The 22,912-nt window shown below is 58.3% G+C and overlaps 5 protein-coding genes across 5 annotated transcripts; 3 read left to right on the top strand and 2 right to left on the bottom strand.

Moving 5' to 3' along the window:
- Positions 1–3,064: 3,064 nt before the first annotated feature.
- B0H18DRAFT_1036279 (thiamine diphosphate-binding protein) lies at positions 3,065–5,902 on the bottom strand. The gene is made up of 10 exons (XM_048030350.1): positions 5,732–5,902; positions 5,526–5,662; positions 5,371–5,466; positions 4,419–5,074; positions 4,310–4,343; positions 4,016–4,260; positions 3,726–3,963; positions 3,506–3,696; positions 3,317–3,446; positions 3,065–3,263 (listed from the first exon to the last, which is right to left on the bottom strand). Exons 1-10 carry the CDS (start codon positions 5,779–5,781, stop codon positions 3,229–3,231), a joined length of 1,812 nt encoding a protein of 603 aa, XP_047888042.1. The 5' UTR covers positions 5,782–5,902; the 3' UTR covers positions 3,065–3,228.
- A 1,808-nt stretch (positions 5,903–7,710) lies between these two features.
- On the top strand, positions 7,711–10,422 carry B0H18DRAFT_1036276 (uncharacterized protein). Its single transcript, XM_048030349.1, has 7 exons — positions 7,711–8,138; positions 8,192–8,685; positions 8,737–8,758; positions 8,811–8,992; positions 9,043–9,313; positions 9,809–9,878; positions 9,944–10,422. Exons 1-7 carry the CDS (start codon positions 8,069–8,071, stop codon positions 10,155–10,157), a joined length of 1,323 nt encoding a protein of 440 aa, XP_047888041.1. The 5' UTR covers positions 7,711–8,068; the 3' UTR covers positions 10,158–10,422.
- Positions 10,423–11,129: 707 nt separating this feature from the next.
- B0H18DRAFT_47106 (uncharacterized protein) lies at positions 11,130–12,256 on the bottom strand. The gene is made up of 2 exons (XM_048038212.1): positions 11,662–12,256; positions 11,130–11,597 (listed from the first exon to the last, which is right to left on the bottom strand). Exons 1-2 carry the CDS (start codon positions 12,040–12,042, stop codon positions 11,337–11,339), a joined length of 642 nt encoding a protein of 213 aa, XP_047888040.1. The 5' UTR covers positions 12,043–12,256; the 3' UTR covers positions 11,130–11,336.
- A 3,223-nt stretch (positions 12,257–15,479) lies between these two features.
- On the top strand, positions 15,480–16,897 carry B0H18DRAFT_1123859 (uncharacterized protein; the record flags this gene model as incomplete). The annotated part of the gene is made up of 6 exons (XM_048034761.1): positions 15,480–15,546; positions 15,597–15,628; positions 15,685–15,890; positions 15,951–16,215; positions 16,282–16,303; positions 16,488–16,897. 6 exons carry the CDS (start codon positions 15,480–15,482, stop codon positions 16,895–16,897), a joined length of 1,002 nt encoding a protein of 333 aa, XP_047888039.1.
- A 1,579-nt stretch (positions 16,898–18,476) lies between these two features.
- B0H18DRAFT_1036256 (uncharacterized protein) lies at positions 18,477–22,912 on the top strand. Its single transcript, XM_048030348.1, has 17 exons — positions 18,477–18,814; positions 18,870–19,208; positions 19,262–19,422; positions 19,495–19,626; positions 19,686–19,739; positions 19,793–19,875; positions 19,925–19,959; positions 20,017–20,114; positions 20,173–20,323; positions 20,455–20,579; positions 20,675–20,716; positions 20,781–21,040; positions 21,096–21,252; positions 21,436–21,652; positions 21,709–21,852; positions 21,914–22,167; positions 22,199–22,912. The coding sequence occupies exons 1-17, from the start codon at positions 18,517–18,519 to the stop codon at positions 22,571–22,573; spliced, it is 2,925 nt and encodes a 974-aa protein (XP_047888038.1). The 5' UTR covers positions 18,477–18,516; the 3' UTR covers positions 22,574–22,912.

Below are 22,912 nucleotides of genomic sequence, written 5' to 3'. Positions count from 1 at the left end.
GCGCCTCTCGTGCCCCTCAAGCCAGTACATACCCCTATGGATGCACATGCTGACGACCTCGTCAAGATGGCGGACGGAACATGCAAGGTGCATACCGACCTGCCACCGCATACGGTGCCTCGGAGCGCGGCTACGCTGACTGTGGAACGCACCTTGCGCGTACGTGATGAGCCCGAGTCGGGACGCTCTGCGGAAGCGAATAACCTCCGCCTAATGCGCGAGCGGTTCGTTCGCGAGCTCCTGGAGCCAGGAAAACCAGTCGCTGCGTTCTGGACAGCATTCCGCGGACTTGTCGACCCGGCGCCACGAGCGGCGAGAGTATCGGTGACTGACCTTCGCGCCGCATTTATGCCCCGGATGAACGCCCCGGTCGTGCTACCGTCCAATTTCGATGCGGTGCGTTACTCAGCCAATCGCATGTGGTCACAGATGCTCCCCGAACGCACGACCCCGAACCCTGACCAGCTGTTCTTCGCGCGCCCCTGGACCCTGGATGAGATCGCGGACGCCAAGGAACACATCCGCAAGCATAACCGACGGTCAGCAATGGGAGAGGATAGGATCCCTTACGACCGTGTGCTCGGGCTGGATAACGAAGATCTGCTCTGCCTCTTCCAGGAGTGTGTGGACTCCCTCGACGCGCCTACCACCTGGCTCACCGCTATTCTGACCGGAATTGCGAAGCGAGGAAAGGACACTGCACAGGCAGCGAACTACAGGGCGGTAGGACTCGAGAGCTGCCTGCTGAAAATGCTCACACTGATGATTGAACGTCGCATGAGGGCGTGGGCGGAGGCAACAGCCAAGATTCCCCCCTCGCAGAACGGCTTCCGCACAGGTTGCCGTACAAACAACAACGCGTTTGTCCTCAGGGCTGCGATCGAGAAGGCGCGATCGAGTGGCCGTACGCTGTATGTTGCGTTCGTAGACCTATCGAATGCGTTCCCCTCGGTGGACCAACCGACACTGTGGGCGAAGCTGCAGGACGCGGGTTTCAGTGGCCCTCTGTTCGACTGGTTGAGGATGCTCTATGCTCGGCTGAGCTACGTGGTGCGGCAGGACGGCAATGAGTCCGACTCGTTCCGTGCGACGGCAGGGATCCTCATAGGCGACCCCGCTTCCCCTATCCTGTGGATCCTGTTCCTCGCTGACCTCATCATTTCAGACCACCCGGACGACACTGACCTTGGCGGTATCCTCATGTCACATCTGGAGCAGGCAGATGATATCGTGCTATGGTCAATGTCGCAGGAGGGTCTGCAACGCAAGCTCGACGACCTGGCGCGCTGGTGCTCACTCAACTTCGCGGTGATCAATGTGTCCAAGACGCAGCTCATGATCTTCGGGCCTCTCCCTGCGCAAATGCCATGCCTGTCTGTGAATGGTGTACGGATTGTTCTCGTAGATCGCTACACATACGTGGGCATCCTCTTCCAGTCTACGGCGCGGGACATCTTCGCGGCACACATCGAACATCGAGTAGCGGTGGCTCGCAGGACAGCGAATGCCTGCCTCTCGGTGGAGTCGTACGTGGCCGACCTACCACCTTGGGCGTCGCTCACCCTCTACAACACTCATATCGACTCGCACCTAATCTCGGGGTGCGAGGTCACGATTGACGTACGCCTCGCGGCGCTTACGTCCCTGGCGTCGGTACAGATGACATACCTGCGCCGATCGCTGGGCCTTAACCCACGAACAGTCACCTCGGTGCTGTATACGGAAACCGGCCTATGGCCAATACGATACCGCCGGCTATCGCTGGCGTTGCGTTACCTCCTCTATGTGGTAACGCAGCGCCCGCAACTACCTTTGGCCGCGCTGGCCGAGTCTCGCAGTATGGCTTTGACTGGTTCGGCTTCATGGATTAGTGACCTCCAGTACGCCCTGCAACAGTTACCAGTTCCAGTCAAGTTCCCCATCGCAGACGCCCTGACACCGGACACCGTGAAGAAATGTGCGCAACAAGTCTTGCAGTCGCTACGCTCCTACCTGAGGAACGAAGTGCGTGGCTCAGAACGTCTACGTCTGCTTAGTGCCCGCAGTCACAACCTCGGTATCATTGCCCGACGCAAGTACCTTTCGTTGGACTCCCGAGCGCTTCGACAAGCGATCTGCCGCCTGCTTGCTTCCGATCACCCTTTCGCAATTGAGGGACTGCGCCGGCGGTCCCCACCGATCCCGCGGGAGTGGCGAATTTGTCGCTTCTGCCAAGGGCGGAACATGGTGGAGGATGAGGCGCATGTTTTAATGTGCTGCCAAGCAGATATCCTTCGGTCCCTGCGAGCGCACTTCATGCGCCGAGTGCACAATGCGCTCACGGCCCATGGTCGTGCGATCTCCATGTCATCCCCGAATCGGTTCCTTATGGCGGTAATTGCGGATGAATGCACACAACACATTGTCGCGCAATTCATCTCGGATGTCTTTGGATGCTGTGACGCCGTCCCCCTACTGGTGGTCACAACAATGGAACAGTACCAGTCTTATGCGATATTGTGAGCGGGCCACTGTGGTCCCCGCGTGCGACTATATCACCGCCGCCGCCTGCTCAACGCCCGTGTTCCAAAGTCGGCGGCAACGTCGACCGAGGACACTACGCGCCTATACCCGGATTGCTCGCGTCCGGCTCCTACTATGCCCCTGGAGGCCCCTGGACCTTCCGCATGATGGCGGACGGCAGTAGCGCTGCCACGTGGTTCCACCTGGACCATGGTGAGTTATGTCAGTATGGTGGAGAACCACCGCTGACACCTGGAGGTTTTTTCATTTTTTCCTCCCAGGTTTTAGCCATGTATCCTGCTGTGCTTAACGCACGACGCCGGGGTGTTTATGTTTGAACTGGTGGACAGTATTGTAATTATGCGATAGTGGGAGTCGGATTAGGTAGTTTAGGATTAGGTAGTAGGGGTATGTTGGGTTTGGAGGTAGTCATGTACCTAGTGAGCGCTGTCACACATCGAAAACGCCGAGGCGTCTAGATGTCGTGACTAAATGGAATACCCTCCTCCTCCTGAGTCAAGTAATTAGACTGGCACTAGGCCTCTCTCAACTTTCAACCGAAGAGGGTGCGTATCTCAGGCGAGTGATGATACAGATTCGCGTTTTTTTCAGCTGCTCTATGAGGTACATGTACACATTCACAATTTTCGACTGCTACTACCCAACTCGCCGCTCATTAGAATACATGACCGAAGACATCCCACGCATTGCACAGCAGCAAACCCTTTAGTTCGACAGCTGCCTAATCTTGAGGATGATCGCTATAGCATGATAAGTTAGCCAGCATCCCGCAAGAACTGATCTGGATACGCACACTGCGGGTCGAGGCCCTGGTGAGGGATCTGCTCGGTCAGACCACCGCAGCCCTCCTTGTTCGCACCCATGTAGCCATACTTCGGCGTGAGCTGGCGCTCAAGCAGCCAAGTACCGAACTTCGAGCCAAGCTACCACGTATAGAACGTCAGCAATCATGCTCTGATATCCCCACAACGATCGCGCTCACCCCAGTCTTCTGGTTCAACGACTCGACGACGAGCACGAACGGACTCGAGCCGACCTTGCGGATCACCTGCTCGTCGACGAGGTTCAGCGTCGGCTTGTTGATCAAACCGACGTCGAGGCCCTCCTGCCTGCAACGGAGGACGGCATCCCACGAGCGGTAGAGCATGTCACCGAACGAGACGACGTAGCCGGCTTGCCCTCAGCGATGACCTCGTCCTTACCAGGCACGAACTCGTAGTCATCGCCGAAGAATCGCGTCTTGCCATCCTCCTTGAGGAGGTACGGCACCTTGGACCGCGTCGAAAAGATGAACCGAAGGCCGCGGTCAAAGAACACGCGCTCGATGACCTTCGTCATCTGCGTGGCGTCGGCGGGGAAGTAAAGCCACGACTGTGTATCTGCAAGGCCGTTGTCCGCGAAGAACGAGTTGATGCCGAAGTGGCAGGTGTTGTCGGCCATCTAGAGGGCATCAATTAGAGTCATTCTAACAAGACGCGCGCACGCGACGTACCTCGTCGACACCAGAGTGAGAGAAGTGGCAGAGGACGTTGCAGAAGTTCAGGCGCGCCATGGTTACCTCGGAGATGACCATCTCCAAGAAGGCAGAGAACGTAGAGAAGACACCGAACTTGTTCGCGTCGAATCCGAAACCAGCAGCTGCGCTGAAGTTTCCACGCTCCATGATACCTGAGGGGACGAAGACCTCAGGGTGCTTCTGGTGGATGGACTTAAGACCAGTTGAGCCCTCAAGATCACCTATCCAACATATGAACATCCACCAATATTCCCGCACGCAGGCACTCACTGTCAATGACCATGACCTTCTCGGCCGCCTCCTTCTTCGAAGCTTGTCAAGCACCTTGTTCACGGCCTCACCGAACACGACACGGTTCGCCCAACCTCCTTGGATGAACCAATATAGAGGTAAGGCACCGCGTGGGGAGTAATTTGTTCAGAATATCCGTCGCCATCGTCTCGGGGTAGCCGCGCGAGGTGAGGTACTTGATCGCCGCCTTGACGGGGATAACGTCGTGGCCATGCGTGCTGCCCTCAATGTCCGCGACACCGGGCGCCATGACACGCTTGCAGACAACCGCGGCGGGTCCGTCATACGCGATGATCTCGCACAGGGCAGCCCAGAGCGCATCGAGGTCCTCGCCCTGTACGGTGAGCACCTTCAGGCCGTGGCCCGAGAGCGTCTTCTGGAGCTCGTAGCCCTTGAGGTACTCCGACGGATGGCCGGCGATGGTGACGTCATTGTCGTCGATGAGCAGCTTGACGTTGAGGTTCTGCGCGACGGCGAGGCGCGCCGCCTCGGCGTCGTTGCCCTCCTGCTGCGAGCCGTCGGACCCGAGCAAGAACACGGTCTTGGAGCGGTTCGCGAGCGCGACGCCGTTCACCCAGGGCCAGACGTGCCCCAGACGGCCGGACGAGAACTTAACGCCGGGAGTGAGACCGAGCTCGGGATGGCCGGGAAGCTTGGAGTTGGCCTCGCGGTAGTGCAGGAGGTGCTCTGGCGGGATGTGTCCCTCGATCGCAGAGAGCAGGTACTGCGTCGCAACGCGATGACCTGAAAGTTTGAATGTGAGCCATGGCCGAGATGCACTACATGCGTGATGAACAGAACAATGGCGTGTTTATGGACGAAATTGATGGCGAAATTGATGCAGCCCCGACAATGTCGGACCACCGCGCTGCGCTTTGTGCGTCATAGCCCTGATCGGGCGCATCACAGCGCCCGCCTCTGAGTCGACGGCTTGCGAATGTACGGGGTCGCGTGGACGCACAAGGCGACACACCCGCTTGCGCCTACGATGCCCCGCGAGCCACACAAACTGGGAATATCTCATCGAACGATGTACTCACCGGCTTCGTCGAAGAGGATAGGAACATACTTGTCCGCAGAAGCGTTGAAGAGGGCAAGGAGGAGGCAGACCTCCGGGACGGTATCATATGCACCACCTGTGAGAGCAGATCATCGTACCAAATCGAGCAGAGTGCAGCGCCATCATCGCACGCACCAGTGTGTCCGCTCACTCCGCGAGCAGCGCCAGTCGCGGTGAAGAGCACGATCGCATCGCGCATAATCTGGATGTTGTGCAACAACGCCGAGCGCTGCTCACCCGTGAGCTGCGGCTTGGTCGGGTCCAGCGACACCCTGCATAACGACGTATGTCATCGACCGTGAGCAAGCCAACCTAGAGGAAGCGCGAGCAGCGGTCCTCACTTCTTCAGTGCGCTGAGGTCGATGGGGAACTTGCTCTCTGTGCCGGGCATTTTGGAGGATGTGCGGCGTGAGGAGGGCGGTGGAGGGAGAGTGGAAGAGAGTTGTGGTGCGGCCTCAGCCTGCGCGCGATTTATCGTCCCCAATCAGCCGTTGGCCGAGGGTGGCGGATCCATGGGCCAAGACGGACCGGGGTCACCGGCGCTGCTCCTCTCCAATGACATGAGAATCCGGTCACCCTCTCCTCTCCCACTCCTTCAGCTCAAATTTACAGAAAAAATTTCGCTGCATTGTATCAAGTACATCCTTATGAGTAACGTTCGTCGTATGCGGCCCAGTGTCCCGGTGAAGTCATTGTCTGCGGTGTGTCTATACCATCTCAGAGTCGCTGGGGGTACGGGTCCGACTGGGAAGTAAAGTCGTAAAAGACGCACATGCGAGGCGCGAACGGGAAGGGTTGGCTCCGATGCGGAAGAAGACTATGATACCAGCGGTACAGACCGACAGCGTCGATGCCCGTGTGATTCAGTGTGAAGCAACGTGAGATGACGGGCTGCGCAAAGCGATCAGCAACGTGAGCCTGCAAAGATTTGTGCGACAACTCTCACCTCCTTAGATTGTGTTAGTCCAAACTGGCCATGGGCGAAGCTACTCGTCCGCGACGACTCCATGGGGACAGGGCATCCGCGTCAAACATATAGAAGACTCCGCAGACGCAGACACGACTAACGCAGACTCCGCGCATTGCCCTGGACCTTGCCCGGGGTCGTCGTCGCCCATTGAAACGTTGATTGTAGCACGCAGGTCTGATCCTCGTTGCAGCCGATCTCCTCTTTTCGACCCCGGATTTACGTCTCCACGGGTACAAAGGTCTCAACACCGCGTCCGAAGCAGGCGTTCGTACTATCCCGATATGAACCTCTTCTATGGCCGATCCAGCTGCGTCGTGTCATGACAGACGACGGAACGACCGTAGTCCCCAATGGTAAGTAAGTACAGGGTGACCATCCATGACCAATCGCTTGACAGATAGCTGTTGTCAAATCACAACAAAACATGTACCCACGTTCGTGACACCGGAGTGCGTCTCATGAACCATTCAGGCCCACTGTGCTCGCATAGTCCTCCACTGCCAGGACTCGGGGCGATGAGGACCAAGAGCTATCGGCTTCCCACGGAGCGCGCGCGAACGCTCACAAACCTGCTGAGTGTTGTGCGACTAGTCACCTCAGAGAGCCCAGACGTAGTGCCAGGTAATGACCGCGGCAGGAAGGATAGACCATATAGGGCACATGTTTGTCCGACTGATGGACCAAATCCAGCGGGTAGGGCAACTCTGGGCATGTCGTGTGAGTGAGTTGGACTGAATGGAGATTGTGGTCAGGACGGGCAGGATGGTCACAAACCCGAGCGCAGGCACATTGAACTAGACTTATGTAAGACTGATGTTGGCGCACGCCGTCTTGCTGAACCCACGGCGTACGGCACGTCCAACGATGCTCAGGTAACATACTTATAGCACTCACCCTTCTGTCCAGATCCGCCCGGTTCTCAGTGTCCTTCATCCACGACCTTCCATAGGAGGAGAGCTTTGCACCTCTATGGTGTAAGCGAAATGACGCGCACTGGCACCAAGCTCGTGCGCCCTGAACCACGTTGAATGCGCTGCGTCGGCCCTCAGAAGACGTCCTCGTGTAATACCCCAAGTGGCAATGCACAGTCCAAGTAGAGAACAGTAGCAGATGCATGTGCATTGTAGAGAAGTTTGCTGACTGCCAGGCTGCCTGAAGATACAGACTTCGTCGCCCAGGTGAGGTTCAAGACACGATCCGGCTCAAAGCACGAAGCGCTCGCACAAGACTTGGGCGCTCAAGACGCGACGCGTGGCACATGGAGCGCGTTATTTGGCTTGCTTTGGCTTCGAGCCCTAGACGCGTGCGTGGAGGGCGCGCATCCGGCCATTGTTGTACGTACTCGGAGCCATCACTGCCCGCTACAGCCGCAACTTGTTGTCCACAACTCCGGCCAAAATAGCACAATGGGCGATGTGCCGATAGCGTTGCCGTGCTGTCGTCGGCGTCGTCGAGATCCAAATCAAACAATAAGGCCTGTCGGTGTGCGCGCCTCCTTGTCCGCTATTCATCTGCTGCGCCTATAAGACACCCCGCCACCGCGGTCTCCCCGCTGCCAAGCTCATACCGCGCTCACACCCTCTTCGCCTGGTGCGGACTCAGACTCGGTTCCGGACTTCTTCGCGAGACTGGTGCTCGGACTCGGACTGTGTTGCGATCGTGCCCTGACTGCTCCTTCCTTTACCTTACGTCCTAGCTAGACGATAGAATGGCTCGTGTGACCTTACCCCTACTGACCGCCATTTCAGGCTTAATTCCGTTGGTGGCTGGCCATGCTGGTATGTCTCCTGTCATTTCTTCTGCTACGAGTCTTTCCTCATCACCGTCATAGCGTTCTTCCACCCTTCCATGTGGGGGTTCAACGTGACAATGCAGACTTTCCCTTATGACAACCGGCCCGTCGCCCCGTTGACAGAGTACACCTTCGACCAATGGTGGTTCCACGGGCATCTCGACTACCCGCCAAACGACGGTGACATCTTCGAGTTGCCCGCAGGCCAGCCTGTGACGACGCAGGTTGCCTGCGACAAGGGCGCCACCACATTCTTCGCCTCCGACCCCGGAGGAAACATCCAGAATGGCGACGACCCGTGCCCCGGCTCGCCACCGTCGGAGTACCACACGACCGGTTTTGACGATCTCAAGGGATGTGCGCTCGCGATCACATACAAGTCCAATGTCTCCGACGTCCAGCCAGAGGACTTCACCGTCTTCAGTGTCAACCAGACCTGCGTGTGGTATCGCTTCACGGACTTCCAGGTCCCTGCTAGGATGCCTGCCTGCCCGGCGGGCGGTTGCATCTGCGCGTGGATGTGGATTCATTCGGTAGGCTTCTCACCAAGTTCTCATGCATTATTCACTCAGTATGTGTTTTAGCCTGACAGTGGCGGCGAACAGAGTAAGTACAACTCGGCACGTAAACCGAACTCGCACTGACAATCGCCCCTCAGACTACATGAACGGCTTCCGCTGCAACGTGACCGGCGCAACATCCGACGTCGCTCTCGCTCAACCACAAGTCCCCCGCCGCTGCGGCTCCGACCCGGACAACGATCGGCCCGAGGCCAACTTCGGTAATTGCACCTGGGGTGCGAAGCAGCCGTTCTACTGGCTCCAGCAGGAGCGGAACAACGTGCGTCTCCCTTTTCTGTCTTCGTTGCATAGACTGACTTGCACGTACAGATGTTTGAGGGCTATTACTCTCCACCCTTTTACACGAACCTCTACAACTTCCTCGACGGCGCGCAGCAAGACATCTTCGAGGACTCGTATCCTGGTGGGCTCCCCACGCCTGTCGTGAATGGCACCATCCCTGTCGCGAACTTCGCGGGCGTGCAGCCTACTGCGACGCCTAGCGCGCCGAGTGGGCTGCCCATGGCGATCGTGGGGACGCCAGCGCCGGCGGCTACGGGCACGTCGGGATCGGGATCAGGGGGTGGGACTACTACTTCAGGTACTGCAAGCTCTTCTTCGTCAGCGGCTTTCAATTCCACGTCGGCTACGTCGGCGTCGGCGTCAGTGCCGGTGTCCTCGTCTTCGTCTTCCGTGACAAATGCGACAGACGCGGTAAGCGTGTCAATTGTCGTATCGACCGCCACTGTTGTCAGTACACAGTTGGTCACGATCACCGCCCCGCCTGTCTCCGCGTCGAGCATCTCGCTCTCGCTTGCCTCTGGGGGCAATGCGCCTTTTTCGACGCTCGCTTCATCGTCAGCGTCTTCAGCGGTTTCTGCGATATCTGCGACTTCGTCGATCCTGTCACCCACAACGCCTTCGACGTCTGTTGCCTCACTTTTAACGGCGCCGCTGTCATCTTCGTCTTCAAATTTAGCTGCCTCCGTAACGTCGGCTGCGTTCTCGACGCTCTCATCTTCCTCCGCTGTTTCCGTTCTCCCCGCGACCTCGACGCTCTTGCTCAACACCCCTTCTCCCTCCTCCCTCCACGCAGATGTCAACCTCGCATCTCCCACGGCTTCTTCATCTTCTGGCTCGTCCTCAAGCCCCACGGGCCTTACCTGGTACGTTGAACGCTCACTTTATCCTTTCGGGCGTATGCTGACGGACTCTTCGCTTCCTTCTGCAGTGCGAAGGGCGGGGGCCAAGCCATCCTGGGCAAACGCCGTCTCACGCGCCGCTCGACGGAGAGCGGACTCCAAGACTTCTGGGAGGCGATGAAGCCGGGCCCGCGTCGCCGCGACATCAGCCCGGATGACTCCGACTTGGATGACCAGTCGCAACTTGACGGGGGGAGGGATTATAGGCCCGCACAGAGGAGTAGGCTGTGGCGTATCTTCTGAATTGACTCCTGATGTTTCTTGAGTGGTGTGCTACGAACGAGATCGAGAGGTGCGCGCGGGCGTGTGCGTTGTATCAGTGTCCTGAGATCTTGGTGATACCCTCTTGTCGTACTTAAGGGTGAAAATTGTAGCGATAGTGTCTGGCTTTGGTCGTATCGTGTTTGAGTAGTTGTAACTTTAGCTTTCTTGAAATCACACTCGTCTTCGTGGCGCGTTGTGTTTCGTAGAAACCTTCCATTGATGATGAATAAGCAAAATGATACAGCAGACTACAGCTAAAGCACAGCAATAAAACATACAAGGAAGATGTGTACACACAACACGGATGACGAGACTAGTATGCAGGGGTATGTAACAGTTGCAGAAGAAATTCGAAAAAAGCGTAGAGAGATGATGCGGGATAAGTATAGACTACTGAAGAGCGCGTGCAGTTCATGCAGGCCTAGCCTCGAGCGTGATGCACCAGCCGTAGGGAGGAGCAGGTATTTTTGTCAACCAAGCTGGTACCCATCTAATATTCAGACATGGCATGGTGGTCCGAGCGCGTGGGGGACAACCCAGCGGCGCGCACGCCGAGCGGGAGGTTGAGGTGAGTGTAGCCCGTCGGTGCGTCATCGTCGTCGAACGTGATCGACGGCGTACGTCGGAACTGGCGCCTCGAAGGGCCAGCAACGGGCGCGGAGACGGGGGGCGGGAAGATGTTCCCGAAACTCGCGGACGCGCCAAGGATTGGTGCGGACGCCGCCGGGGCAGGCTCATCATCATCCCCAGTCAAGTCAATGACCTCCGGCGCAGGGTCAGCTCCATCAGTCCTGCGTGCGTGGCTGACCGTGTCAAGCGCACGGGGGAAGCCCTACTCGGAGACGGCGCAGAGACGGGCTTGGGCGGGGACGCCAGCGAGGCTGGCTTTTGAGGGATCGCGAATGTGAAGGGCCCCGATGGCGCGGCCTTCTTTGGAGACGGCATCGAGGCGGCTTCGCGGACGACGTCGGCTTCCTGGGGATGCGCCGGAGGCAGGCTTGCGGGGAGAGGCGGCTCTCTTCGTGGGCAACCGCGCGGAGACAGGCTTCTTTGGGGAGACGGCGCGTCCGCGACCAGAAGGTGGCTTGACGAGCGCAGCGGCCAGCACCTCTGCCTTCGCCCTGTTCCCGGCGCTGATCGCCCTAGCAGTCAGCTTCTTCACCGCCTTCGTCTGAGCGGCCTTGCGAGCTCCCTGGGGATCATTGTGCCCCGGGGGTCGATGGCATCCGCGTCTCTCGCGTTTGCGTCGTACCAGTCGTCGTCGGCGTCATACAACGAGATGCAGTGTCCGAGCCGGATCCTGTCGAACCGGACGGGCTTTTCAAAGCGCAGGAGCGGGCCGGAAGCTGGGCATGGGCACAGGAAGCCGTCTGGCCTGAGGATGTAGCCCATTCGCCTGTCATGGGCGCGGGCCACGTTCTGCGGAGCGACGGGTCACGCGAATAAGACGACGATAGGACCTGAGAAAGGCGACAGTACTCACACCCCACAGCCCCAAGTCCACCGGAGGCTCATAATCCCTCGCGAAGGTTTCGTAGTCCTGGAAGTGTATGTCGTAATCGCTCATCTGGAGCTGCTTTGCGTCGATCGGCTTCAGGGGATCCTCCTTTGGGTCGATGTAGGGATTAGGAATAGGATCAGCAGGTTGCAATGCATAAATCCCGTCCTTCGAGGTCAGTACCGCGGGCACAAGCCTCCCATGTGCCGGGATCCATCGCTCTGTCAGCAGGCTATTGAAAAAGTCCCGCCCGTAGTCGGGATATCCACCATTGCTCGGAGGTTCGATGAGGTATTGGGCAGGATCGACCTTGTAGCCATTTGTGTCGAGAACGGTTATGGGAGCGTACACGCTGAAGGGGTCCATGGCTGGGGCCACGGGAAAAGCAGACAATAAGCTGGTGCAGGAGTCAACAGGGGCGAGGAGTTACGGAGCGTCCGCAGGCCACGCGAGCCATTTATGCGGTGCCACCGACGCGTCGCATCACCACCGATCGGGCGAAGTACAAGGGGATTGCCAAAGCGGGCGCATGGCAACGACGCCGGGGGGCGGCATGCCTCGTGTCTGCCACAAAACCCACAGCGACAATGGGGAGACGTGCGTGGCCTCGTCCCGATTTGGGCGAGCAAAGCGTACGTGCCACACACCCCGGTTCTGCCGAAGTCCGCGACGCGGAGTTTTTGGGGAGGGAACAATCGCTGGGCTGATTTGGGCAGGTCCACGGGTGTACGGGGCGGTGCGTGCGGGTCCCGGGTTACTAAACGCGCCTTGGATTGTCTGGAGGATGATGTTGAATGCCGGGACTTGTCCCACGGGTGGCGAGTGGCGGCCACTCGCTTTGTTACGAGCCGCTGGGGCCAGGTAAGCAGACGGCATGAGCTGAAGCGAAGGGACTGACCTCGACCATAGCTCCTCCATCCATTTACCGCCTTGTGGCAGTGTCCACGCCACCCGCACCGCTCGCTCCCAGAGGTCGCTGACACCCCTCGAGTGTCGATAGGTTTGCCGAAACACCTTGCCTACAAAAGTCCAACGCTTTGATTATGCACGCGTTGAACCCCCTATGCCTTGGCCCCTTGTCCCAGCATCGACCCGAAAGCCAACGCCCTGGAGACAACCATCCGTGGACGGGCTAGGTCTCGAGCACTGAACCTGTAGGGGGCGGTCAAAGCCACGCTGTTCAGCTAAGTACAGACTCCCTGCACAGTCTCCCTGTCAGGGACATATGTGCTTATTGAACGGACGTACGTTCAGTGTGGCGCGGTGGAACCCCTTGCTCGGCGGCGGTCAAAGCGACGTGCATCCCCCCTGCTGGCGCGTATTAATGGGCGACAGGAGCGCACGACGCCGTTCAGCTACCGCTCGATTTAACCAGATGCTTCCACTAGCCTTGCAGAGCGTCTCGCGCGCGAAACATTGAAGAGATGGGCAAACCCGTTGCAAACAGGCACGTACGCAGACCTTCCTGTCAGATTTCACCGTCAGCGACGCACTGTATGCTGACTCGATGAACGTACAGATCCGTTGATATCTTTGTTCCACGGAGCGGCGCCCTTCCTTTGCCCGATGGTCCAAGCGACCAGCGCTCTTGCCTCTGCCCCTGTGGCGAAGTGCCGGGGGAGGCGCGGTGCTGTTCACTCGCCATTTAGGCAAGGGACGGATTTGCTAGTTCCACTCGAGGTCCGTCGCACATCTCGCCTCCCCCCATCCTTGCTAACGATCAACTCTGACCGTACGGCAATGGTTTGGGCAGACATACTTACAGCCCAGGACACGACGACTTCGCTGTGCGTCCTGCGCCGCGCAAAAAACGCGCATATCCTCCTTTCCACCAAACAGAACGCTCACTTCTACCGGGCAAAAACGGTCTCAGACGGCGGACCGTCAACCGTCCACAAATCGAGACTTGCCTTCGTCAAATTGACCGTCAAATTGCTGAGCGCCCTCGGAGCGCCAGCGGACCTCCTCGGTGCCGCTCGTGCAGCGCCGGGCGCCCGACCACGCTGTACACATCCGCGCTGGTACGTCTGCCCACTGCTCAGATCTCAGTACTGCCATGTCCCGTCTTGTCGCGCATCACCACGGTGGTGCCTCCGAGCTTCACAGTGAAGTCGGATTCCAGCAAATCCGCCGGTCCGGACTCGAAGGAACGGTACGCCATGGAGACCCGAATACGGTAGCGTTGCGGTCGACACACGGCGGGGATGTCGTGCAGCCCGTCTCGGAGGAAGGTTATTGTGATGTGCGTGTCGTGCACGCAGGGCTGTCTCGTACGTGCTGTGTGCTGAGAGTCAGCGTGGGTCGCCCTTGCTCACGAGGAGCACAAGGTAAGCAACCCCCCTAACCTGGACGAATGTATGCGCGCGGAGATGGAACGTACCCGGGATTGGCATGCTGGTGTTCCACCTTGTTGCTATGCAACCTCGCTTCGTGACATTGACAACCACTTCCCCAATCGGTGCTGGGAGTACCACAAATGCGCCTCTTGCAGACCAGCGGTAGCGTGGAGGAAGCGACTCCAAGTCGCAGAGCTGTCGCAGCGCGCAGAGCAAACGAACAACACGCCATCTTTCCAGGGGTGGGCATTCCCTGCCGTGTTTGCGGATCAACACATGGTCTCGTACGATCGTGTACCGACGTGTTCGTCAACCGAGCAGCGCTGGCGCGGCTTGTCCGGGCAGCTCCAAGGCAGCTCATGGCCATTCTGGGACTCGATCGGGTGCGGCGGCATACCATCGCCTCGCCGCCCAGACGCAATTTGAGATGCGAGATGCCTGGACTGGTTCCGAAGTGGTTGAGACATTTCTGGAACTCATCTTTCTTGACTTGGTGTCGGGCTGTGTTCGACTGAGATGGGTGGGCATGATACTTAGCTTTGTGATGGACAGGACTTGTTCATCATGATGCCATTTTGGTGGTGCGTCGTGATGTGGTACTGCGAGAGATGGTAAAGACCCTGACTACAACACCAGGAAAGTGTTACAAAGTAAGTACAATGTGGGCCATCTCAACTTGTACGCGGTCACGGCTCTGGGTTGGAATTCCTAGTCTATTTCGGGGGCGAAACGCGCTTCTCGCGCATGATGCGTCTGATGCCCACCTGGTGGCCAATTTATGCAATGCATACGCCCGACGTGCCTGTTTCGGGCCATCGACCACCTCAGCAGTCGTTCGGCACTTACTCCGAGCAGGCACACATCCTAATGTGACGGACGGTGGAGCGGTGTTGGCACAACCCCAGTTGTGGAGGAAAAGTAATTAGTAGGGGCAAAGTCCGCGACGATATGATGCTCACGCCAGAATTGCAATCCAGATAAGGCGGCGGAGGAGTTTTCAGTGGCGGCTATCATCCGGCGGCTCGGCAGGGAAGAACTCCCGGCACCGCCGCCATATGCGACCGTCAAGAGGCTGGCGATCTGCAAGACACCCAGCGCTGCAGCAGCATGACGGGCGACGCAGGACGCAGCGTGGGGAGGCCAGGAAAGGCAGATGTGGCCCAGTGCGCCCAGAGCGGAGATGTGCAGCTCAGACAGGCAACGGTTGACGTGGGATCTCCGAGCCGAGGAGGAGGACGGAGTCGCCAGGGCGACAGAAGACTTGTGGGGCCCGCGGCGCGGCGCTGGCTTCCACGCGGCGCTGTCATCGCTGGGAACTCAAAATGCATACGCGCTTCGTATTTGAACCACCCTGCCCGCCTCCCGCCTCCCCCACCTTCGCGGCTCTCCTCCCAGCCAGGCTGTCTCGCCCCCAGGGCACCACATTCTTTACGAACTTGCGCTCGTTTCACAGCCTCTCACCCCGACATGCTCTCCTCCATCCCCGTCCTCCTCCCGCTCGCGGCCCTCGCGCCGCTGGCCTCAGCCCACATCGGTGAGTCTTCCCCTCCCCCCACCAGCACGCCCTCATGTCCCTCCTGCCAGCCATGTGGACTCCCTCCATGTACGGCTTCAACGTGACACAACAGACGTTCTCCTACGACAACCGCCCTGTCACCCCTTGGTCAACCAGCCCTTCGACCAGTGGTGGTTCGTGAGTACCCAGTTCATCCCCCTCGTCGACACGTCGTCGAGTTTTACTGATGCGTTCCCACAGCATGGCTTCCTTGACTACCCACCCAACGCCGGCGATGTTTTCGAGCTGCCTGCTGGCGGCTCTATCAACGCCGAGCTGACCTGCGACAAGGGCGCGTCTTCGTCCTACGCCTCCTCCGAGGGGTACGTCCGCCTTGCCTCTTGGCTTCCACATTCTCACCTGACTTGACGCGTCTCGCCCAGAGGTAACGCAGGATTCCCCACCAACTGGCCGTGCCCCGGCCAGGACTCATCGCAGTTCCACACAACCGGCATCGACGACACCAAGGGCTGTGCCATCGCTATTGCAGACAAGACTGACGGGAAGGACGTGCAACCGAACGACTTCACCATCATCAGCGTCAACCAGACTTGCGTGTGGTATGCCAACACGGAGTTCCAGATCCCTGCCCAGATGCCGGCGTGCTCTGGCCCGAACTGCGTCTGTGCGTGGTTCTGGATTCACTCTGTGAGTGAGGCCGTGTCGTGCTGTGCTTTGGTCGAGTGAGGGCTGACAGATTCCCGCCCATATCAGGATGACAGCGGTTCGGAGCAGCGTAAGTGTCAGCCTTGCCTGGAAGAGACTCAGGTTGTAACTGTTTGCATAGTATACATGAACGGCTTCAACTGCAATGTTACTGGCGCGACCAGCACGACGCCGATTGGCCAGCAAATGCTGCCCCGGCAGTAAGTCTTGTCGCTCTGCACCTCGGGGATGCCTATACTCACTCCCGATCACAGGTGCGGTGACGACCCAGCACGGGTCTGTTGCGAACCCGGGCAACTGCACGATCGGTCCCAAGTACCCCATGTACTGGATGCAGGCCGAAGGCAACAACGTGCGTCCTCCCTCCGATCCTCGCGACATCTCCTTTCTGGACATTACAATGCTAACTGGCCGTGTGCAGATGTTCGAAGGCTACTATGACGTGCCGGTCTACGGCGACAAGATGGGCTTCCACGACGGCGCGCAGAACGACATCTTCCAGGACGCGTACGTCTCCTCGCTCGGGCCCGGCAGCGCGCCGACGTCCTCCGCGAACGCGCGCCGCGACGTGCCCGTCGCACAGGCGACGCCGGCGCCCGAGGCGCGCGGGATGCTCAAGAGGCACAAGCGCATGCTGGACCTCGCCGGGCACGGCTCGCTCTGAGCAGCCCGGCCCGCCCACGCGTGCCCGTGTAGACACTGCGCACGCTCCCGATACCCGTAAGATCTGCAGGCTCGACGCGCTGCAGCTCTCCGCGCGGCCTTGCAGGTCGCGCCCCTCCTATTCGTCTCTCGTTTGCCCTGGTCTTATCGTCCATCTTCGTACGCACCTTAGCCATTCCGGTTCGTTGCCCATACGTGCGCGTGCGCGCGCTGGACCCCTGCCCTCGCGTCCCCGAGACTCGTGCTATCGTTATTCTCGTCCGTTCGTCGTCCGTCCGCTCCAACCGTTGTCGACCAACTACATACCACTACCGCACTGAACCCGCTCGAGTCTCCGACTCCGAATTGCATCCACGTTGCCTGTCTGTCTCTCGTCTGCTGCGTGCGGCGGGCCCCTAGGCCCGCGCGCACTGCGTACGTCGTCGTTTTGAATCGCCGCGGCGCTTGTTGTTGTTGTTGGCGTCGCGGCGCTGGTGTGTATGGGCTGCGGTTTGTCAGGTCTTGTTGAGAGGCTACGTGTTGTTGTAGTCTCCTGTGGATATAATGATGCGTGGGGAGTGTGTTGGCGTGGTGGTGCGTCTTTGAAGTGCAGATTTTACATATATAGGTTCATTGTGCGGGCACCGCTGAGTTCTGCATTTGATTGATCACGTGCTGTCTACTCGAAGGCCAGCGGCCCATTATTATCAGGGTAAGACACTATACTTGTCCTGGCGCTTCCCAAGCTTGACCTTAATTCGCAACAACACAGGTAATTGCTACCGCGCGTCCGATCAGAACAGTGTGTCTGGCCGAATTGTTTACATTTACAGAAGGTGCACACACATCGCGCAAGTCGGAGGCTTCCAGGGAAACGTTCTTGTTGTTCTCTCCTGATGGGGAGGCAGAAAGCGGGTCGGACGACACGCCGATCGTCCTGCCGTACGACGGTGCTTGAAATCGTACGTCTGTGGCCCTCTACCACTCCATCCCGTTCTCGGGTACGCCTGAAGCTCTCATGAATCATACGCTGGTTCTACTCCCCGCACACCACGGGATGGCGCATCAGGCCTAAATTTGCACGAACGACATACGGCTATGACGTTACCGACTTGAGTGAAGTTTCGGGAACAACTTAGCCAGGCTGCATGGCCGAGGAAACCATTGGAGAGCAAGGACTTGCAGGTGAACGCTAGGTGCGTCTAACCTGAACTTCTGCCCGAGCGGCCGAGGGACACGCCCGACCGCAGGACGAATGGTGGTGGAGGCGTTTCACAGCCAATGCCACATAATCGCTACAGCCCGGGCGCGAAGGTTCTGACAGGTGGAGCGTGTCCGTACGTCTTGGTGTCTGGGGCATGCTCATCAGGATTTTATCATATTAGGGGATGTCGAGGGTCGCGACCAGCGAAGTTCCGGGTCACTCGACGACTCTCGCCCGTGCAGGCGTTTTCGGGAAGGGGTCTAGCATTAATGAGCTACGACCCGCGTCGCCGAACTCGAGGTGAATTACATCTTACACATTTCGCACGGGTCGGATTTGGGATTGGGCTATAAATGTAGAGCATCTGACCGTATTGGAAGACCTCAGAACTTTTCACCCTACGAATCCATTCCCGCAGCTCGACGTAGTTCTCCGCCATGCCTACGTCGCGCCTTCTCCCTACTGTATCTCAGACTCAAGGCCGTTCATGCACTACTTTCCATATTCCACCGCTAGATGGCTCATTGACCTACCCTCAGCTGCTTGATTACCACGGGAAACACTCTGCCGATCATCGCTTGTTCATCTATCCGGAGGACGATGGTACCTCCAAAACTATTACCTGGTCCCGTGCCAGCCAGGCCATCCGTAAAAGTGCGCTGCTGGTGAGAGAACGTCTAGGCTGGAAGGCCAATGAGGGTGACCACCCGGTCGTCGCGATACTGTCCGCCTCAGGTATGTGGTCACTGAGTATACGGCTAGGCACAATCTAATCATCTGTACGTTGCAGACTCGATACCCTATGCGACGACGATCATGGGGATCATGCGTGCGGGCTATACCCCGTTTCCTCTCTCGACGCGGAACTCGCCTGCAGCCGTCGTGCATCTACTCGAGAAGACTAACGTCAAGCATGTGATCGTTGGGCTTGACGAGGCCATGCAGGAGCTGGTCGCAGATGCGTTCGAGATCCTCAAATCGCAGTATAACTCCACGAACATACCAGAAACGTCGCCAATGCCTGTCTTCAGCGATCTATATGGGGCCGGGCCTGCGGACATCTCCGCGGACGATGTTCTCTATGAACATCCGGGGTTAGACGAGCGCGCATTTCTTCTGCACTCATCGGGTAAGTAGGGGCTTTTGTTACGGAGCGGCTCGTCTCTTATGGAAGAATACCAGGGTCAACCGCCTTCCCGAAGCCGATTCCCTGGACCCACCGATCATTGCTACAAATCGCTAGAACTCCGTTCTACGGAGAGCGCGACCTAACAGGCCGTTCTATGTCTATGCATGGCCTGCCGATGTTCCATGCAATGGGCATGATCCTCACATCGAATGCTGTACGTGACGGGTGCAGCACAGCTCGTGTGCCAAATCTGAGCGCTGAAGGACGTGCACCATCGACTTTCCAGGTAACTTGCGGCATGGTGCTCGCTGTACCCGCGCCGAAGACGCCGCCCGTTACTCCTACTCATGACTCGGTCATCCAAGGCGCAATGGCAACCGACGCAGAAATAGTCGTGACTGTGCCATCAATGATCGAGGTTCGTCCTGAACTCCGTGCGGTCCTTTCCCGCCCGTGCTGAATGCTTTTGACTAATAGGCTTGGTCGCAAAACCCCGAGTATGTGAAATGGCTCGCTACGCGGGACGGTGTCGTACGTAACTTCTAGCATTATTGGTGACCGCCATCCTAGGATGTGTTGTCTAGATATGTGGCGGTGGCCCGCTCAGCAAGGAGCGTGGCGATCAGCTGGTTTCTCAAGGCGTCAGAGTCCTCGTCGGCTATGGGTCGTACGTGCGGCACGATCCAGAATCCGTGCACCACTAACAGAAACTTCAGCACTGAGTGTGGGTCTGTCAACATGTTCATAGCTGGTAGGCGTCAGCTTTGTTTCTGCACCCGATGCCGAGTGAGATTGAAGCCCGCTCTAGCTGACCCAGGGGTAGACTGGGAGTATTTCCACTTTGGGACCTACCTACAGGTGAAGCTGGGACCTTACGGAAACAATGAATACGAAGTCACCGTAGTGGTGAATAGGGGTTTTGTCACTTTCCTTCATGCATGCTTAAGATGCGCTCACGTTCTAGGCAAACGAGTTTTTGCGCCCGAACGTGATCAACACCAAGGTCGATGGGGTGGACGCCTACTCGACTTCCGATCTTGTTGCGCCTCATCCGACAAAGAAGGGTCTGTACAAGGTCGTGGGTCGCACTGATGATCAGATCATGCATAGTACCGGTGAGAAGGTGAGCAGCGAACGGGGCCTCTGGTTAAGTTCTGCGGAGCTGACGTACTTCAGACGAATCCAGGTCCTTTGGGTAAGCTGATAGGTATAAGACGGGCAATACAGGACTGACCTGGGACCGTAGAAACCATGATGAACCAGGACCCACATGTGCAGGCGAGCGTCATGTTCGGTCGTGGGAAACTCCAGACAGGGATTCTTGTCGAGCCTAAGCGGGAATACAGCTTTGATCCCTCTGACGAGGTTAACGTTGCTGAGTTTCGCATAAGATATGGTGCGTACAGAAGACGGAAGTGTGCGTCAGCATGTTGTCTCACTGCCCTGCTTAGGCCGACTGTCATAAGATGAACGGATTCGCGCCGCAGCACTCGCGGCTCTTCAAGGAGGTACGCCTCACATTGTGTGATGAACTGGTCTACGAGTTGACGTCTGCGTTCGTCATACCCGTAGATGATATTGGTAGCCAAGCCGAGCAAACCCTTCTTATACACGGCTAAGCATACCGTGCGCCGTGGAGCTGTGATCAAGGAATACGAGGACGAGATCGACGCACTGTACGAATCGGTCGAAAGCAGCTCGCAGTCCGCTGTTTCACCCCCTTCAAGCTGGGACATTCCCGCCGCGACTGGATTCGTTCGTGCGGTAGTTAGTCAAGTCATGAGCCGCAGCATACCCGACGACGGCGATCTCTTCCAGCACGGTTGCGACAGGTGATGATCTATGGCACGCGTCGTCTGCAAAGTCCGCTGACTGCGTCCACGTTAGTCTTCAAGCCACATATATCCGAAACATCCTGCTACGCGCCGTCCGCGAGACAACGAAGGTCGACACGCGCCCCGTACCGGAGAGCTTCGTCTATGACCACCCGAGCATCACGCAACTGGCCGCGTTCACTCCTCCATCGCGCTCGGCAATCCCGACTGTTCGGAGAGCTCGACCGCTTCCGCCGCCGCCCGCATCGAGCCATGCACGCGATGGTGGTCAAGTACACCACGGTTCCCGACACAGAGCCACCCGGGTAACTGCCCACGGGCGATGTTGTCCTTGTCACGGGGACCACGGGAAGCTTGGGCTGTCACTTGCTCGTTCAGCTCGTGGATAACAGGAGATAGAGCGGATCTACGCGCTGAACCGGCCTTCGAGGGACCAGTCCCGCTCGCGAGAGGCAGAAGTCGGCGCTGACGACCACGGGCTCGACGCGAGCGTGCTGGACTCGGACAAGGTCGTACTACTCGAGGGCGACCTGACGAAGGCGGACTTCGGCATGGGCGAGAAGGTGTATGAGGAGCTTCGTCGTTCGGTGACGCACATCATTCACAATGGTATGCATGAGGGTGGCGTGGCTGTTGAACGGTTGCTGACATTTTGTAACCTTCAGCTTGGCGTGTGGACTTCGTGATCAACCTCACGTCCTTCGAGCCGCAGGTGGAAGGTGTCCGGGCCCTGGTTGACTTCGCACTCAGCTCCCCCCTACCTGAACCACCGAGGCTGGTGTTCGAGAGCTCGATGGGGACGCTCCAGAGTGAGTTCGAAATCCTAAGTTATGTCATGTCTGTCCAAGCACTCATCGCCTCCCAAAATAGATGCCCCATCGGAGGAGTTGATCTTGGAGTCTTCCAGCAAACCCGAGTACGCCATCGGCACGGGCTACGCCGAGTCGAAGTGGGTCTCTGAGCAGATCCTGTTCACTGCCACCGAGAAGACAGCGCTCGACCCGCTCGTCGCGAGACTGGGTCAGATCTGTGCTGGCCGTGATGGTGTGTGGAACGCCCACGAGTGGTTCCCGTCCATGGTCCAGAGTGCGCCTACACTGGGCTGCTTCCCCGACGACCACAAGGTGAGTACACCTGACTTCACCGAACGACGAGTCTGATCCTCTACCAGCCGTCGACTGGATCCAACTGGACCTCGCCACCGCCGCGCTCGTCGATTTCCGCAAGGCGTCCAGCCCGACACAGCTCGTGCACCTCGTCACCCCGCCCCGTCTCTGGCACATCCTCGCGTCGCCGTCTCCGCCGAGTTCTCCGTCCCGCTGTGCCGTTCGCGACGTGGCTCGCCAAGCTCGAGCAGCACTCCGGCGGCAGCGCGGACGGGTCGGCGTACAGAGCCTGCGCGCGCTGCACCTGCTGCCGATGTTCCGCGGGATGGCGGAGAACGTGGGCAGGGACGCGGGCGTGGGTATGGCGGATATGGACGTGAGTAGGGCGAAGGAGGCGTCAGGGACGATGGCGGACCCGGGATGAGGCAGCTGGGTGTGGAGGACGTGCAAGGTGGTTGGCGTATTGGCGGAGAGTTGGGCTCTTTGCTAGGGAGTGAGCCGGTTCACGCCGGCAGGTTGTTGTGTGCATGGGCGCGTAGAAGGCAGGAAACGTGCAGACACGCGTATGTCTGGGTGTAGGATAGAAACGCGGTCATTATGGACGTGCAGGATATAGGTTTGTTTGTTCCTTTGGTGTCACTGGGGTCTGAGGGCACCGGCGGAGCCTGGGAAAATAGTGAGTATGGAACATTGAGAGCAAGTCGCGTGTGTATGCATATAGGCTTCAGTCACGAAAGAATTGATTAATCCGAGCGGCTCAGCA

The sequence above is a fragment of the Fomitopsis serialis genome (assembly GCF_022376445.1).
Source record: "Fomitopsis serialis strain Sig1Antser10 chromosome Unknown B0H18scaffold_108, whole genome shotgun sequence".
In the NCBI taxonomy this organism is placed as follows: domain Eukaryota; kingdom Fungi; phylum Basidiomycota; class Agaricomycetes; order Polyporales; family Fomitopsidaceae; genus Fomitopsis; species Fomitopsis serialis.
This window is presented reverse-complemented; position numbering and strand designations above follow the sequence as displayed.